The sequence below is a fragment of the Stegostoma tigrinum genome, chromosome 11, assembly GCF_030684315.1.
Source record: "Stegostoma tigrinum isolate sSteTig4 chromosome 11, sSteTig4.hap1, whole genome shotgun sequence".
In the NCBI taxonomy this organism is placed as follows: domain Eukaryota; kingdom Metazoa; phylum Chordata; class Chondrichthyes; order Orectolobiformes; family Stegostomatidae; genus Stegostoma; species Stegostoma tigrinum.
This window is the reverse complement of record NC_081364.1, coordinates 9,610,856-9,628,807: the sequence shown is the minus strand read 5'-3', so window position 1 is coordinate 9,628,807 and position 17,952 is coordinate 9,610,856. Positions and strand designations below refer to the sequence as shown.

Here is a 17,952-nt window from a genome sequence, read left to right as displayed (position 1 = left end):
AGGCTTTTTCTTTGGTCGACTTTCCTGAAGAACAGCAACAGAATAGAGAAATCCCTTGATGTAACTGACAGGTATAAGCACTGCAGTGAGACCAAAGGCAGGAAAAAGGCAAGATATAAAAGGCAGAGTTCTTACCTGTTGCAACTACATCAACTACTTTTAAAAGGAAACAAGAATTATCTATTGACAGACTATTCAAACAGTGCAAAGTTGTGTGTATTGTAAACGTTTTAACTGACATTGCTTCTGCAGATACATGTCTGACAAATAATTCCAAGGGAAGGTGGGAGTAGCATTCAAGATTCTACATAAGATGAAGGCAAAAAGAGTAATATAAATCTTCTTACATCTTCCAAAGGAGTTATTGATGCACTTTCTCCTCCATAGTAGGGATTCCGGTCCATGTGAAGCACCTTCTTTCCATTCACGGACATGATTCCAGACAAGATACATTCCTTCAAAACGAAACAAAGACAGAATGAAATGTCTGAAAAAAAACTGAGGCCACTGTTAGGCCAGGGATAAAAAAGGTGAGGGGTTAAAGAAAAACAGGTGAATAATTTGAGAGATACTTCTATGTTCCAATAATAAATTCCGCCCAGTGTTGTTATGGACCAGACCCCCTCAAAAATATTAGCCTAGACCCTAGGTTCTTCTCATTTTAAAAAGGAATAAATGAGGTGCTGTGTTTAACTGGTCAAATTACTTGACATTAAGCAAAACACGATTTATTCAAGCACTGCAGTGAAAATACACAAGAAAAAGTGAATTGGAATACCTTAATTCTATTGGAACACAACATAACATTAGACACATTAACTATTGCTAATTAACTGTTCTCAGAGCATGAGAGCGAGCAGCCAGGAGAGATTACAAAGTGTGGAGCTGGATGAACACAGCAGGCCAGGCAGCATCCGAGGAGCGCAAAAGCTGACGTTTCGGGCCTAGACCCTTCATCAGAAACAGGGGAGGGGGAAAGAGGGTTCTGAAATAAATAGGGAGAGAAGGGGAGGCAGATCGAAGATGGATAGAGATGATAGGTGGAGAGGGAACAGACAAGTTAAAGGGGCAGGCATGGAGCCTGGAGAGGTGAGAGTAGGTGTGGAGGTAGGGAGGGGACAGGTCAGTCTGGGGAGGACGGACAGGTCAAGGGGGTGGGATGAGGTTCGTAGGTAGGAAATGGGGTGGGGCTTGAGGTGGAAGGGCAGGATAGGTGAGAGGAAGAACAGTTTAGGGAGGCGGTGACAAGCTGGGGTGGTTTTGGGACACATTGGGTGGGTGGGTGGTGCGGGATTTTGAGGCAGGTGAAATCCACATGGGAACCCTACAGCCCAATGGTATCAAAGTGGAATGAGTTGGTGTTCCTGTAACCTACGGGTGGCATCGGTGCGGCACTGCAGGAGACCCAGGATGGACATGTCATCTGAGGAATGGGAGGGGGAGTTGAAATGGTTTGCAACTGGGAGGTGCAGTTGTTTAGTGCAAACCGAGCAGAGGTGTTTTGCAAAGCGGTCCCCAAGCCTCCACTTGGTTTCCCCAATGTGGAGGAAGCCACACCGGGTACAATGGATACAGTATACCACATTGGTAGATGTGCAGGTGAACCTCTGCTTAATATGGAAAATGATCTTGGGCCTAGGAAGGGGGTGAAGGAGGTGGTGTGGGGGCAAGTGTAGCACTTCCTGCGGTTGCAGGGGAAGGTGCCGGGTGTGGTGGGGTTGGAGGGCAGTGTGGAGCGAACAAGGGAGTCACGGAGAGTGTGGTCTCTCCGGAAGGCAGACAAGGGTGGGGACGGAAAAATGTCTTGGGTGGTGGGGTCAGATTGTAGATGGCGGAAGTGTCGGCGGATGATCCTACAAGAGGATTCCTGCACCTCGCAAATACCGAGCCTGTCCCTGCCCCTCCCCCACCATTGACCACAAGGACATGGCCAGTGACCCCACCGATGGCGTCACATCCGCCACCAACGGGTACACCACTTCTGGGACCACGGATGCAACCGCTGCTGCGGTCACCACCTCAACTTACAACACCACACACACCACCCTCACCGCTGCTGCTGCCCACCCACTCCTCCCACCGCCAACACAACCCCACACACAACCTCCACAGCCAGCAACCCCAAAGAAGACAGCCACAATGAGCCCTGCCGAATCTTCAACATCCCCCCAGACCTCCCACTGACTGAGGACGAACGGTCAGTCCTAAGCAAGGGGCTCACCTTTGTCCCCCTACAACCACACATCAACGAATACCAGTCACGTTTGGACATAGAGCAGTTTTTCCGCCGCCTTCGCCTCCACGCTTACTACTTCAACCGGGAGCCTAACCTTCCCTCCACTGACCCCTTCACCCGCCTCCAACACAAGTCCTCCTGCTGGACACCACCCCCAGGCCTCCTACCCTCCCTCGACCTCTTCATCTCCAACTGCCGTCAAGACATTAACCGCCTCAACCTCTCCACCCCTCTCACCCACTCCAACCTCTCCCCCGCAGAACGGGCAGCCCTCCGCTCCAACCCCTACCTCACCAAACCCGCAGACGAGGGTGGCACAGTGGTAGTATGGCGCACTGACCTCTACATCGCCGAGGCCAAACGCCAACTCTCCGACACCACCTCCTACCGCCCCCTCGATCATGACCCCACCCCCGAGCACCAAACCATCATCTCCAACACCATTCATGACCTCATCACCTCAGGGGACCTCCCACCCACAGCCTCCAACCTTATTACTCCTCAACCCTGCACAGCCCATTTCTATCTCCTTCCCAAAATCCACAAACCTGCCTGCCCTGGTCGACCCATTGTCTCAGCCTGCTCCTGCCCCACCGAACTCATCTCCACCTATCTGGATTCCATTTTCTCCCCTTTGGTCCAGGAACTCCCCACCTACGTCCATGACACCACCCACACCCTCCACCTCCTCCAGAGCTTCCAATCCCCTGGCCCCCAACGCCTCATTTTCACATGGATGTCCAGTCCCTATACACCTGTATTCCGCATGCAGATGGCCTCAAAGCCCACCACTTCTTCCTGTCCCGCAGGCTCGACCAGTACCCCTCCACCAACACCCTCATCCGCCTAGCCGAGCTCGTCCTCACGCTCAACAACTTCTCTTTCAATTCCTTCCACTTCCTACAGACAAAGGGGGTGGCCATGGGCACCCACATGGGCCCCGGCTATGCTTGCCTCTTTGTAGGTTACGTGGAACAGTCCCACTTCCACACCTACACAAGCCCCAAACCCCACCTCTTCCTCCGTTACATTCATGGCTGTATCGGTGCCGCCTCTTGCTCCCCAGAGGAACTCCACTTCAACACCTTCCACCCCAACCTCCAGTTCACCCGGGCCATCTCCAACACATCCCTCACCTTCCTGGACCTCTCAGTCGCCATCTCAGGCGACCAACTTGTAACTGATGTCCATTTCAAGCCCACCGACTCCCACAGCTACCTAGAATACACCTCCTCCCACCCACCCTCCTGCAAAAATTCCATCCCCTATTCCCAATTCCTCCGCCTCCGCATCTGCTCCCATGATGAGGCATTCCACTCCCGCACATCCCAGATGTCCAAGTTCTTCAAGGTCCGCAACTTACCCCCCACAGTGGTCGAGAAAGGCCTTGACGGCGTCTCCCGCATTTCCCACAACACATCCCTCCCCCGCCACAACTGCCCAAAGAGGATCCCCCTCGTTCTCACACACCACCCCACTCACCTCCGGATACAACGCATCATCCTCTGACACTTCCGCCATCTACAATCCGACCCCACCACCCAAGACATTTTTTCATCCCCACCCTTGTCTGCCTTCCGGAGGGACCACTCTGACTCCTTTGTTCGCTCCACACTGCCCTCCAACCCCACCACACCCGGCACCTTCCCCTGCAACCGCAGGAAGTGCTACACTGGCCCCCACACCACCTCCCTCACCCCAATCCCAGGCCCCAAGATGACTTTCCATATTAAACAGAGGTTCACCTGCGCATCTGACAATGTGGTATACTGCATCCACTGTACCCGGTGTGGCTTCCTCTACATTGGGGAAACCAAGTGGAGGCTTGGGGACCGCTTTGCAGAACACCTCCGCTCGGTTCGCAATAAACAACTGCACCTCCCAGTCACAAACCATTTCAACTCCCCCTCCCATTCTTTAGATGACATGTCCATCGTGGGCCTCCTGCAGTGCCACAATGACGCCACCCGAAGGATGCAGGAATAGCAACTCATTCTGCTTGGGAACCCTGCAGCCCAATGGTTTCAACGTGGACTTGACAAGCTTCAAAATCTCCCCTTCCACCACCGCATCCCCAAACCAGCCCAGCTCATCCCCTCTCCCAACTGCATCCCAAAACCAGCCCAGCCTGTCTCTGCCTCCCAAACTTGTTCTTCCTCTCACCCATCCCTTTCTCCCACCTCAAGCCGTACCTCCATTTCCTACCTACCACCTCAGGCCACCTCCTTGGCCTGTCCATCTTCCTTGGACTGACCTGTCCCCTCCCCACCTATACTCTCCTCTCCACCTATCTTCTTTTCTCTCCATCTTCAGTCCGTCTTCCCCTCTGTCCCTAATTATTCCAGAACCCCCTCCTCATCCTCCTCTGTGATGAAGGGTCTAGGGCCGAATTGTCAGCTTTTGTGATCCTGAGATGCTGCTTGGCCTGCTGTGTTCGTCCTGCTTCACACTTACTATCTTGCACTCTGTGCCGGGTTAAGTAAAGCGATTCTCCACAGCTTGTACTTGCTTTGTAATAAAGGATGTGTTTTATTCTAACCAGGTCAGTGTCTTGTTATTGCATCAAGTCCGTGATGGCCTCCGAAAACGAACCTGACACCACCTCAAGCCGCACCTCCATTTCCTACCTACTAACCTCATCCCCGCCCCCTTGACCTGTCCGTCCTCCCCGGACCTATCCCCCTCCCTACCTACACTCATCTCTCCAGGCTCCATCCACGCCCCTTTAACTTGGTCTGTCTCCTCTCCACCTATCATCTCCTCTATCCACCTTCGATCTGCCTCCCCCTCTCTCCCTATTTATTTCAGAACCCTCTCTGCCTCCCCCTTTTCTGATGAACAATCTAGGCCCAAAACGTCAGCATCTGTGCTCTTAGGATGCTGCTTGGCCTGCTGTGGTCATCCAGCTCCACATGCTTTCCAGCCCTGTGAGACTTTAGCAACAAATGCTACTGAGAGAAACTAAAAATCCTGGTGCTGAGAGCTTGGCCACACCCATTCAGACTGTATCTACCGTTCCATCTTTTATTTAAAAGCACCCTAGGCTCCACAAGTTGTTTACTGTCTTAGACTGTTTAGCACTTGTTCCCGAATCTCTCTCTCCAAACGAAACAAAGACAAAGCACTCCTCTTAAAGTCACACTGTCAACACAAAAAAAAACCCATCTAGAATGAAACAATTACTTGTTCGGGTGCAAGGTTTGACGATCATTCTTCATCTGCTATTGATGCAACAAAAAAAAATTCCATTTGATCACCAACCAGTTAATCTTTACTTTTACATGGGTACTGGCAGAGGGATAAATGTTGACTCAGACCCTGAGAAGAAGTCTTCATGAAGTGGGGAGAGCAGAAAAAAAAAGTCGTCTTGAACAGGAAATAGAGGACTTTCAGCCTTATTCTAAAAAGCACTCACAGGTTATGGCAGTGCTGGCTAGGGTCAACTATCTTAGTGACCACATTCTGAAGGCAACTATCTAATATGAAATCAAAGCAGACATTTTATTGCTCAGAGCTTCTTCCAACAAATTCCCTGGTTGGAATTTCTGCCACTTCACAATTTTAAGCAAGCCAAAGGATGAATTGTCAATAGTGTTGCTTTATCAGCATTCTCCAAAAAAAATGCCTTTGACTTTCAGCCTCATTCATCCTTAAAAGAAAGAAGTACCCCCAGACCTTTCATCACTGGATATGAACTCCAAGTATACAGATGCAGTTGGACCCAGTTTAGATTACTGTAGTGGTAAACTCAGCAACAAATTGATCAAATAATCATATTCTGTTCAAGAACAAAAAAATTTTCTGCATTCTTTTCGTAACTGCTCAGGATTGGTAAAAAAAATCAAAAAACTGAAGCATGGATTGAAAGCAGCAGCAGCAACAATTCTTCTTGTAAACTTTGCGATGAATGAGAAACCAATGGAAAAAGGAATTACAGCAAGATGCAAACGAACTATCTTTGGGAAGAAACAATGTAAGTAAGCTGTTCCCTGGGGAGATAGGAGATAACACTGAGTTGATAATCTGCTGTCTCATGACAAATGGCAACTAGGTCTTCCTGCATTCTGAAGTACGAGTTAACTGCAGGAAAATCTTGTGTTTCAAACAAATAGCTAACCCTGACTATAACAAGGAATAAAAAAAGGAACTATTATTTCAATCAGAAGGCAAGCTGCAGACTCGAAGTCTCCAGAAGTATAATCCATACTGGGGATCAAAGAATCTATCGATCATTATCACACCACAAATTTGAAAGAAAATATTGCCTAAGAATCCAACACGAGAACGCATCAACAGCAGAACTGCAAAGTAAAACACTGCATAAGAACTGAACTCTGGCATGCCCAAAGACCGATCACTGTTGATTAAAATTCTAGCCAGATTTCACCACAAGTTGGCTGTGAACCAAGTTGGGTCACAGGTTCATACTTGGTTACTTGAAGGGTCTTAAGTTTGAATCATGATTTCAGTATTCGACTGTCAATCACAAAATTAAAGTCCCAACATTTTTCAGTGGAAAACCCTTATCTCAATTCACAAAGCCTAAAACAATATTGCACTTGACATAAAAGGCCATTTTGTTAATTGAGATAGTAACTTAGAGACTAGAAGAGAAGATTAAAGTGACTTATTTGTGGCTATACATTTAGATAAAAGGAGACTAGAAAACCTGGGAAACAGCATAAGCATGGGGCTGATATGATCATCACAGACTTAACATCACAAGCTGTTTCCATTACTGACATTTGTCAAATAATGGAAGGAAAACATGCTCCTATTAAATCTCTTCCGAGAAGAGAAGTGAAACTGTATCACACTTTAAGACCATACAAAACAGAAAATTCTCCTCCACTCAGAAAATTTTTTTGCTTTCTCCCAAAACCAACTTCTGCTGGAGTACACAGTTCCACAGGCAGGTATCCTGTGTACACTGCCCACACAAACATGCTCTAAAAGGTCATCGACCAACTGATACATGATCCTTGTGCAAAGTGCATGTGGATTAAGTTTGACAACATTGTTCACCACTATTGTTCCTTGTCTAACCACAGGGACAGACATGTCAATTGTAGTGGCCATGAGAAGAAATGCAACAGCAGATTTTCTTTCATTCAACATATTTCCAAGTTTGACACATCTCAAGTCACCTAACATGACAGAGGGCACAAATGGGTACATTTATTTGTCAGGCCTTGTACACAACAGGAGATGAAATTTATCATAACACTGAACTAAGCCGAAAACTTTTTCCCAAAATGCCTCACTGTTCTGATCCCAGCTATGGCAATATTATTACCAAAGTTAGATTTCCAATGTTGCAATAAAAAACTTCTATAACACCTCTCATTTCAAAGTCATCATCTTCCTTGTGTTTTTTTTAAATAGAAATAGATATGATTCCAACTTAAACTCGGTTTTAGATCCCACAGAAGTCCCCTGTTCATGATTCCAGTCGATTGGAACATTGAAGTCAGATCCCAGAATGCAACATGGCTGTTGATTAACATGCTCGTTATTAAGTATATTGACACACATTTGTGGATGTTCTTTAACAATACATGTTTATTTCACAAAGCAATGAAAACAAAACAAATCTCAAAAAAAAATTACGAAGTAGTCTGGGAACTGCCCTGCCATCAGCTTGTGAAGCAGCTGCTGGATAACCAAATTTGCAGGAAGTGCTATTGGTTTCAGTTTCAGTTTCATAGGGAGAGGACAAGGGCAAGAAAGTCAGGAGAGATACAGAGGAGTGTCTCTGTGAGGCTGTTACAAAAACAGCATATTTTCAGATTGCACCACCCAACAGCTTAAGGAAGTGCAGTCAGAAAAGGAATGGGTGGCCATTAGTCAGAAAGACAGAGGAAGATAGTTAGAAAAGTCCCAGGGTGAATCTCAAGAACAGAAAAGTGGAATACAGTAAGAATGATGCTTGCTCTTGGGTGTGTAGCTGCACAAGAGGCAGAACAATAGCAGTAGTAGATTCAATAGAGATCAAGGTGTCAATTACCGCAGTTAGGAAGGAATTTTCTAAGATACCATTCCGTAAGTAAGACCACGTGTGTAGAACCTAAACCAAAAGAAAAAATAAGGCACAATCACTTTGTTCTGAGTGTCTGGGACCTCCTCTGCAGTCAGGAAGAGATGAAGACAGACATGTAACTAAATGTTAGAATTGTAAGAATAATCAGGTAATCATAGTGGGAGAAGATTCGATGGTGATATGTTCAGACAGGCATTTCTGCATCTCCAGAATGACTCCAGAGTGCTGTGTTGACCCCAGATCTAGGAGAGGTGAAGAGGTCACCGAACAGTTCCTGATTTCAGGAATAAAAGTCTTGACGTATGAGGAACATTTGAGGATTCTGGGACTATACTCACTGAAGTTTAGAAGGATGGTGGGAGGTTGTGGGGGGGGGGGGGGGAAATCTAATTGAAACTTACAGAATACTGAATGGCCTGGGCAAAGTGGATGTTGGGAAGATGCTTCCATTGGCTGGACAGTCTAGGACCCGAGGGCACTGGCTTAGACTAAAAAAGAGAAGACCATTTAGACTGGAGATTAGCAGACACTTCTTTAGCCAGGGAGTGGTGAATCTATGATAATAAAATGTGAGGCTGGATGAACACAGCAGGCCAAGCAGCATCTCAGGAGCACAAAAGCTGACGTTTCGGGCCGAGGCCCTTCATCAGAGAGGGGGATGGGGAGAGGGAACTGGAATAAATAGGGAGACAGGGGGAGGCGGACCGAAGATGGAGAGTAAAGAAGATAGGTGGAGAGAGAGTATAGGTGGGGAGGTAGGGAGGGGATAGGTCAGTCCAGGGAAGACGGACAGGTCAAGGAGGTGGGATGAGGTTAGTAGGTAGGGATGGGTGAGAGGAAGAACCAGTTAGGGAGGCAGAGACAGGTTGGACTGGTTTTGGGATGCAGTTGGGGGGGGGGGGGGGGGGGGCGCGTGGGGGGAGCTGGGCTGGTTGTGTGGTGCAGTGGGGGGAGGGGACGAACTGGGCTGGTTTAGGGATGCAGTTGGGGAAGGGGAGATTTTGAAACTGGTGAAGTCCACATTGATACCATTAGGCTGCAGGGTTCCCTGGCGGAATATGAGTTGCTGTTCCTGCAACCTTCGGGTGGCATCATTGTGGCAGTGCAGGAGGCTCATGATGGACATGTCATCTAAAGAATGGGAGGGGGAGTGGAAATGGAAATGGTTTGCGACTGGGAGGTGCAGTTGTTTGTTGCGAACTGAGCGGAGGTGTTCTGCAAAGCGGTCTCCAAGCCTCCGCTTGGTTTCCCCAATGTAGAGGGAGCCACACCGGGTACAGTGGATGCAGTATACCACATTAAGCAGAGGTTCACCTGAACATCTGCCAATGTGGAATGTCATCTTAGGCCCTGGGATAGGGGTGAGGGAGGAGGTGTGGGGGCAAGTGTAGCATTTCCTGCGGTTGCAGGGGAAGGTGCCGGGTGTGGTGGGGTTGGAGGGCAGTGTGGAGCGAACAACGGAGTCACGAAGAGAGCGGTCTATCCGGAAAGCAGACAGGGGTGGGGATGGAAAAATGTCTTGGGTGGTGGGGCCGGATTGTAAATGGCGGAAGTGTCGGAGGATGATGCGTTGTATCCGGAGGTTGGTAGGGTGGTGTGTGAGAACGAGGGGGATCCTCTTTGGGCGGTTGTGGCGGGGGCGGGGCATGAGGGATGTGTTGCGGGAAATACGGGAGACGCGGTCAAGGGTGTTCTCAATCACTGTGGGGGGAAAGTTGCGGTCCTTGAAGAACTTGGACATCTGGGATGTGCGGGAGTGGAATGTCTTATCGTGGGAGCAGATGCGGCGGAGGCAGAGGAATTGGGAATAGGGGATGGAATTTTTGCAGGAGGGTGGGTGGGAGGAGGTGTATTCTAGGTAGCTGTGGGAGTCGGTGGGCTTGAAATGGACATCAGTTACAAGCTGAACTCGTGCTCCCCCTCAACTTCTCTTTTGACTCCTCCCATTTCGTACAGACTAAGTGGGTGGCCACGGGCACCCGCATGGGCCCCAGCTATGCCTGCCTCTTTGTAGGTTACGTGGAACAGTCCCTCTTCCGCACCTACACAGGCCCCAAACCCCACCTCTTCCTCCGGTACATCGATGACTGTATCGGCGCCGCCTCTTGCCCCCCAGAAGAGCTTGAACAGTTCATCTACTTCACCAACACCTTCCACCCCAACCTCCAGTTCACCTGGGCCATCCACAGCACATCCCTCACCTTCCTGGACCTCTCAGTCTCCATCTCAGGCAACCAGCTTGTAACTGATGTCCATTTCAAGCCCACCGACTCCCACAGCTACCTAGAATACACCTCCTCCCACCCACCCTCCTGCAAAAATTCCATCCCCTATTTCCAATTCCTCCGCCTCCGCCGCATCTGCTCCCACGATAAGACATTCCACTCCCGCACATCCCAGATGTCCAAGTTCTTCAAGGACCGCAACTTTCCCCCCACAGTGATCGAGAAAACCCTTGACCGCGTCTCCCGTATTTCCCGCAACACATCCCTCACGCCCCGCCCCCGCCACAACCGCCCAAAGAGGATCCCCCTCGTTCTCACACACCACCCTACCAACCTCCGGATACAACGCATCATCCTCCGACACTTCCACCATTTACAATCCGGCCCCACCACCCAAGACATTTTTCCATCCCCACCCCTGTCTGCTTTCCGGAGAGACCGCTCTCTCCGTGACTCCCTTGTTCGCTCCACACTGCCCTCCAACCCCACCACACCCGGCACCTTCCCCTGCATCCGCAGGAAATGCTACACTTGCCCCCACACCTCCTCCCTCACCCCTATCCCAGGCCCCAAGATGACATTCCACATTAAGCAGAGGTTCACCTGCACATCTGCCAATGTGGTATACTGCATCCACTGTACCCGGTGTGGCTTCCTCTACATTGGGGAAACCAAGCGGGGGCTTGGAGACCGCTTTGCAGAACACCTCCGCTCAGTTCGCAACAAACTACTGCACCTCCCAGTCGCAAACCATTTCCACTCCCCCTCCCATTCTTTAGATGACATGTCCATCATGGGCCTCCTGCAGTGCCACAATGATGCCACCCGAAGGTAGCAGGAACAGCAACTCATATTCCGCCAGGGAACCCTGCAGCCTAATGGTATCAATGTGGACTTCACCAGTTTCAAAATCTCCCCTTCCCCAACTGCATCCCTAAACCAGCCCAGTTCGTCCCCTCCCCCCACTGCACCACACAACCAGCCCAGCTCCCCCCACAGCACCCCCCCCCGCCCAACCACTGCATCCCAAAACCAGTCCAACCTGTCTCTGCCTCCCTAACCGGTTCTTCCTCTCACCCATCCCTTCCTCCCACCCCAAGCCGCACCCCCATCTACCTACTAACCTCATCCCACCTTCTTGACCTGTCCGTCTTGCCTGGACTGACCTATCCCCTCCCCACCTACACTCTCTCCACCTGTCTTCTTTACTCTCCATCTTCGGTCCGCCTCCCCCTGTCTCCCTATTTATTCCTGTCTCCCTATTTATTCCAGTTCCCTCTCCCCATCCCCCTCTCTGATGAAGGGTCTAGGCCCGAAACGTCAGCTTTTGTGCTCCTGAGATGCTGCTTGGCCTGCTGTGTTCATCCAGCCTCACATTTTATTATCTTGGAATTCTCCAGCATCTGCAGTTCCCATTATCAGTGGTGAATCTATGGCATTCATTGTCATAATGAAATAGTCTCCACAGTTTTAAGTATATTTAAGGCAGAGATAGATAGGTGATGTCAAGGATATCAAGGTTATGGGGGAGAAACCAGGATTATAGGACTGAGAAACTTATCAGACATGGCCGTATGGTGGAGCAGACCTGATGGGGCCAGATCACCCCAATTTCTACTCCTAGATCTTAAGATCTTGGAGAGACCATGGGATCCAGGTTAATTTGGTAAATTGAATGAAAATTGGCTTCAGCAAGGAAGCAAAGTGATAGTCAAAACACGCTTTTGTGACTGGAAGCCTGTGTCCTGTTGCGCATCCCTTCCTATTTATTGTGCACATTAGCATTCTGGAGGTATAAATCAGCAGGTTCACATATGATACAAAAAAATTATTGGCATGGTAAATACTGCAGGAGGAAAGGCTTAGTCTACAGCACAATCTAATACGGGATGGTCAGACATACTGAACAATAAATGGAATTTAATCCTGAAAAGAGAGCATTGACAGGGACAAGAGACAGTGAACTCCCTTTCCTTCTGTGTAAAGTGCAAGTTACTTGGCTTCGCATTTTGCTTTGATCCACTGTTCAAATATCCAGAGTTGCAAGTGTGCCTGTGTGCAGTCAAAGAGTGTATTTTTGCCAGTACGTTTGAAACATTAATGCTTTTGATTCTTCATTAGCTTTGTGGTATGCACTATATTGCAAACCTCTCAAGTAGGGTGTAATCATAGTGAATCTAAGTCAATTCAGCTGGAAAAAAAGTGGGGTGTGCCATGGAATTGTTTGTCTCATTGAAGTGTGCCTTCACACTGAAGAAGGTTGAACTGGAGACTAATTTTATTCCAAGTTTTGTAGAAAGGCAGTATTTGGCTTCTCCATTTTCTCAGCAACTTCTTCAGTTACCTCAGGATCAGGAAAAGCAGGAAACCTTATTTCCTAAAAATCAGAGGGTATACAATCATCAAATTATAACTGAAAGATGGCTGAGAGAGAGTCTGGAAACTCGTAATATAACGTACCATTGGTTATTTAAAAAACCTCCCTGAAATTGTGGAAATGCAGTCCTGTTTGGCACAACAAAGATTGAGGGTTATGGAATACAAGTTGAGATAACAAGTTGTACAGCTGGACGAACACGGCAGGCCAAGCATCACAGGAGCAGCAAAGCTGACGTTTTGGGTCTGGACCCTTCCTCAGAAATGGGGGAGGGGGTGGATAGAAGATGGCGAGAGGAGAAGATAGGTGGAGACGAGACAGACAAGTGTTGAGGGGAGACACAGCCTACTGTGTTCATCCAGCTCTACACTTGGTTAGCTCAGATTCTCCAGCATCTGCAGTTCCTACTGTCTCTGATAGAATTCGAGCTTTTTGCTTAAGGGAGCATACCCTGATCATTGCAATACATTCCCCAGCAATGAACAGATCACAAAGGTGTAAATATCCTTCAAAGTGTCCTCTGCTTTATGACTGATTCCTACACTAGGCAACCAACATGCAGTGGGTCCAGAGGTAGAGTTCCACACAGAAAAACCCACTTGCTACCTCATGGATGAGATAAAAATAATCAGAGGGTTAGATATGGTGGATAGGGAGAGCCTTTTTCCTAGGATGGTGACGGCGAGCACAAGGGGGCATAGCTTTAAATTGAGGGGTGAAAGATATAGGACAGATGTCAGAGGTAGTTTCTTTACTCAGAGAGTAGTAAGGGTATGGAACGCTTTGCCTGCAACGGTAGTCGATTCGCCAACTTTAGGTACATTCAAGTTGTCATTGGACGAGCATATGGACGTACATGGAATAGTGTAGGTTAGATGGGCTTGTGATCGGTATGACAGGTCGGCACAACATCGAGGGCCGAAGGGCCTGTACTGTTCTATGTTCTGTATCAAAACTGATATCTGCAACGGTACTGCATGCACGCACGTATCCAGTTGAGTTTCAAAGAGAATTATCTTGGCACTGCAGCCTTCTCCATGCCCGGCCAGAAACATACACAACTTTATCATTTCATTTAAGAACAAGTAATATTTTTAATTTGCCATTTAGAGGGGGCTGGGAATAGGGCATCACAGCTTTTAACCAATGATTTAATTTTATTAATTTCAGCATTTTTCCAGTCAATTTCAAGCATTGAACGGAGGCACATTAATTTTGGTATTAAAGAAGTGCCACATATTTGATAAAAATTGAAAGCATTGTGGATGAAACGGACACCCACATAATGAGAACAAAGTTCAACATTAAATGCTGAAATCTGTTGTTAGCATCCAACAGTAAACTGATCCACAGTCAAGAAATCCAAAAGCCCAGAAATACCCACATGGGCCCAAAGTCTTACTGCATGCATCCAATGAAGAATTGCCAAGTCATTTATGAGCACATATGTATTTTCTAAATGAACCAGTCCAGAGATTTTTAAAAAAAACACACCACAGGCTTGGAGATGTTATTACACACCTTTGGAACACATGGGACTTGAACCTAGTCCTTCTGGTTCAGAGTTGCAGTCATATGGCATAAAAGCAAACCCTTCAGCCTGGCTCAACCATGCCGACCAAAGTAAACTAGTCTCTTCTGCCTGCATCTGGTCCCTCCCCCTCCAAACTTTTCCTATTCACGTACCTATCCAGATATCTTTTGAATGTTGTAATTGTACCTGCATTTACCACCTCCTCCTGTAGTTCATTCCACGTACAAACCACCCTGTGTGCAAAAGGTGCCCTTCAGATCTCTTGAAAAATCTTTCTCCACTCACTTTAAAATTATGCCCTCTGGTTTTGAACTCCCCTACCCGATGGAAAAGGCATTGGTTACTGACCTTTTCCATGCCCCTCATGATTTTATTATCCCCTCAATCTTCTAAAGTCCAGGGGAAAAAGAAAAGTCCCAGCCTCTGCTAACTCAAACTCTAGTCCAGGCAACATCCTTTTCTGAACCCTCTTTAATTTAATCTTATCCTTCTAACAGCATGGCAACCAGAACTGTACATACTACTCCAGCAGAGGCCTCATCAACAACATTTTACACAAGCTCAACAACTCCTTTACTCAATGCAGTGAGCAATGGCAAAGTGTGCTAAATGCCTTCTTAAATCGCCCTGACTACCTGTGATGAAACTGTCAAAAGAACTATGTGCCTGAACCCCTCGATCTCTGTTCAACAACAATACCACTATGCTTCAACCGCTGTTTTTCAGAAATCTAATTTTTTAAAAATTTAACCTATTTTTCTCAACTTGTTCAGAGATTTTATTCCACACCTCTGGAGCAAATGGGACTTGAGCCCAGGTCTTCCAGCCCCTGGGCAGGGACTGTACAAGAGGGCCCTCAGATGTTGTTATCTTGTAACACCCGAATTCTCCACACCAGATAAAAGAAAAAAAAACACTATTTTAGGGCCTTAGCAATCACCTTGCAAGTATTTGACTATTAGTATCAAGGCCTAATGAACACACTGAAGGCTACAGCCTCCTAGCTATCGTATACTTGTCTTTTATCTTAAGATTCGGGTCTGCTGTGGAGCATAGGAGTGGCCAAAACTGAACAGAAAATGAAGGGACACAATATTTGGTGACAAATGTGTAAATCTTAAAAAGGTATCTCAGCAGCGCGAAGGCAAAAAGACAGCCGTACCAAAAGCAGTACGACAGATTACATGTGGTAACCCCTAGGCTCAGTGTTTAACCTTGAATTCATGCGTGGGACAAATAGAATACACAGAGTAAGGATACCAAACTAAAACGTGTATGTGGTATTGTGAGCAGATTGACAAAAAGTTGAACAATACAGAGATGTTGCAGTCAAAGCATTGCACTGACTGATGGGATAAACTGCACTGAATGGTTTGGTCATTATAATATGTCACATTCATGACTGCATCGGCGCCGCCTCGTGCTCCCAAAAGGAGCTTGAACAGTTTAAGCATTTCACCAACACCTTCCACCCTAACCTCAAGTTCACCTGGGCCATCTCCAACACATCCCTCACCTTCCTGGGCCCCTCTGTCTCCATCTCAGGCAACCAGCTAGAAACTGATGTCCATTTCAGGCCCACTTACTCCCACAGCTACCTAGAATACACCTCCTCCCACCCACCTTACTTGAAAAATTCCATCCCCATTCCCAATTCCTTCACCTCCGCCGCATCTGCTCCCAGGATGAGGCATTCCACTCCTGCACATCCCAGACGGCCAAATTCTTCAAGGACGGCAACTTCCTCCCCACCCCCCACAGAGGTCCAGAACACCCTTGACCGGTGTCTCCGGCAACACATCCCTCACACCCCGCCCCCACAATAACCGCCCTAAGAGAATCCCCCTAGTCCTCACATACCACCCCACCAACCTCTGGATACAATGCATCATCCTCTGACACTTCCGCCATCTACAATCCGATCCCACCGCCCAAGATATTTTTCCACCCCCACCCTCGTCTGCCTTCCGGAGAGACCATTCTCTCCGTGACACCCTTGACTGCTCCACACACCCCTCCAACCCCACCACACCCGGCACCTTCCCCTGCAACCGCAAGAAGTGCTACACTTGCCACCTCACCTCCTCCCTCACCCCCATCCCAGGCCCCAAGATGACTTTCCATATTAAGATGTTCACTGTATCCACTGTACCCAGTGTGGCTTCCTCTACAGTGGGGAAACCAAGTGGAGGCTTGGCAACTGCTTTGCAGAACACCTCCCCTCAGTTCACAAAAAACAACTGCGTCTCCCCCTCCCATTCCTTAGATGACATGGGACTCCTGCAGTGCCATAATGATGCCACCCCAAGGTTGCAGGAACAGCAACTCATTCCGCTTGGGAAGCCTGCAGCCCAGATGGTATCAATGTGGACTTCGAGCTTCAAAATCTCCCCCTCTATCCCAAAACCAGCCCAGCTCATCCCCGCCTGCCTCACCTGTTCTTCCTCTCACCTATCCCCTCCTCCCAACTCAAGCCGCACCTCCATTTCCCACCTACTAACCTCAGCCCGCCTCCTTGACCTGTCCGCCCTGCCTGGACTGACCTATCCCCTCCCCATCCATCCTCTCCTCTCCACTATCCATCTCCGGTCCACCTCCCCCTCTCTCCCTATTTATTCCAGGACCCTCTCTGATGAAGGGTCTAGGCCCGAAGCGACAGCTTTTGTGCTCCTGAGATGCTGCTGGCCTGCTGTGTTCATCCAGCTTTACATTTCGTTACATTGGCTAGACCTCCTCCAGATTATTTTGTTGTTTTAGTCCCTTTACGTGGCAGACAATATAGTAGCCATAAAAAGGAAGTTCAGAGAGCTAGAACACCCCTAATTTTATAGAACCTAGTGTGATGAGCCAAACCAACCCCACACTCCACCTCACCCAAAATATCATAAGGATAGATACTTCTAGATAGCCCAGAACCTAAACTTTTATATTTATTTCAAGGCATGTAACCAAGGCTTGATCTGATTGGTCCATCAATAGGCTTTAAATCAAAACAATTCATTCTTACAATACCACTACAAGAGAACTGGCACAACTAACTCTTAAAATATTTAACAAGATAATGTACTATTTAACTAATCATCACCTTCCAACATGGGTAGAATCCCACAAACACCCATGTTGGCAATAAAAGAAATTCAGAACATTTCAGGCTTCTCACATGCTGGCTTTCTCTCCAGTCCACATCAAAAGTAACGATCTGCCCCTTTTGATTTTAAAGAGGAAGCCTCGCCATCCAAGACTTCAGTAATAATAGCCAGGAACTCAAGTTTCAGATCAGCAGTCAGCAGAAACCTCTCTCTTAACTGAAAAGCAATCTAAAAGCCTTCCTGAGTCTGTGTCAAACTTAAACCCGCACACTAAATTACTTTGTTTCTTTAAAAAAAGACACACTGGAGGGGGAACTCAAAAGCTGTTTAGCAACTGTGTGCCTGAAGGAGGCATTTGGGTACCACTTGGCAACACCTCTCCATCAGAAAGGAGGACAACACACTTAAGTTATACAGTACCATCACACTAGTTACTTGAACAGGCTTGAAA

General features: G+C 47.9%; 1 protein-coding gene across 1 annotated transcript in view; it reads right to left on the bottom strand.

Moving 5' to 3' along the window:
• The window catches only part of LOC125460147 (rab GDP dissociation inhibitor alpha), a 63,262-nt gene that overhangs the window by 32,518 nt on the left and 12,792 nt on the right, over positions 1-17,952 (bottom strand). The window contains exon 2 of the mRNA XM_048547274.2: positions 348-455. Coding sequence (XP_048403231.1) covers positions 348-455 — 108 coding nt within the window. The remainder of the gene's footprint in view (positions 1-347; positions 456-17,952) is intronic.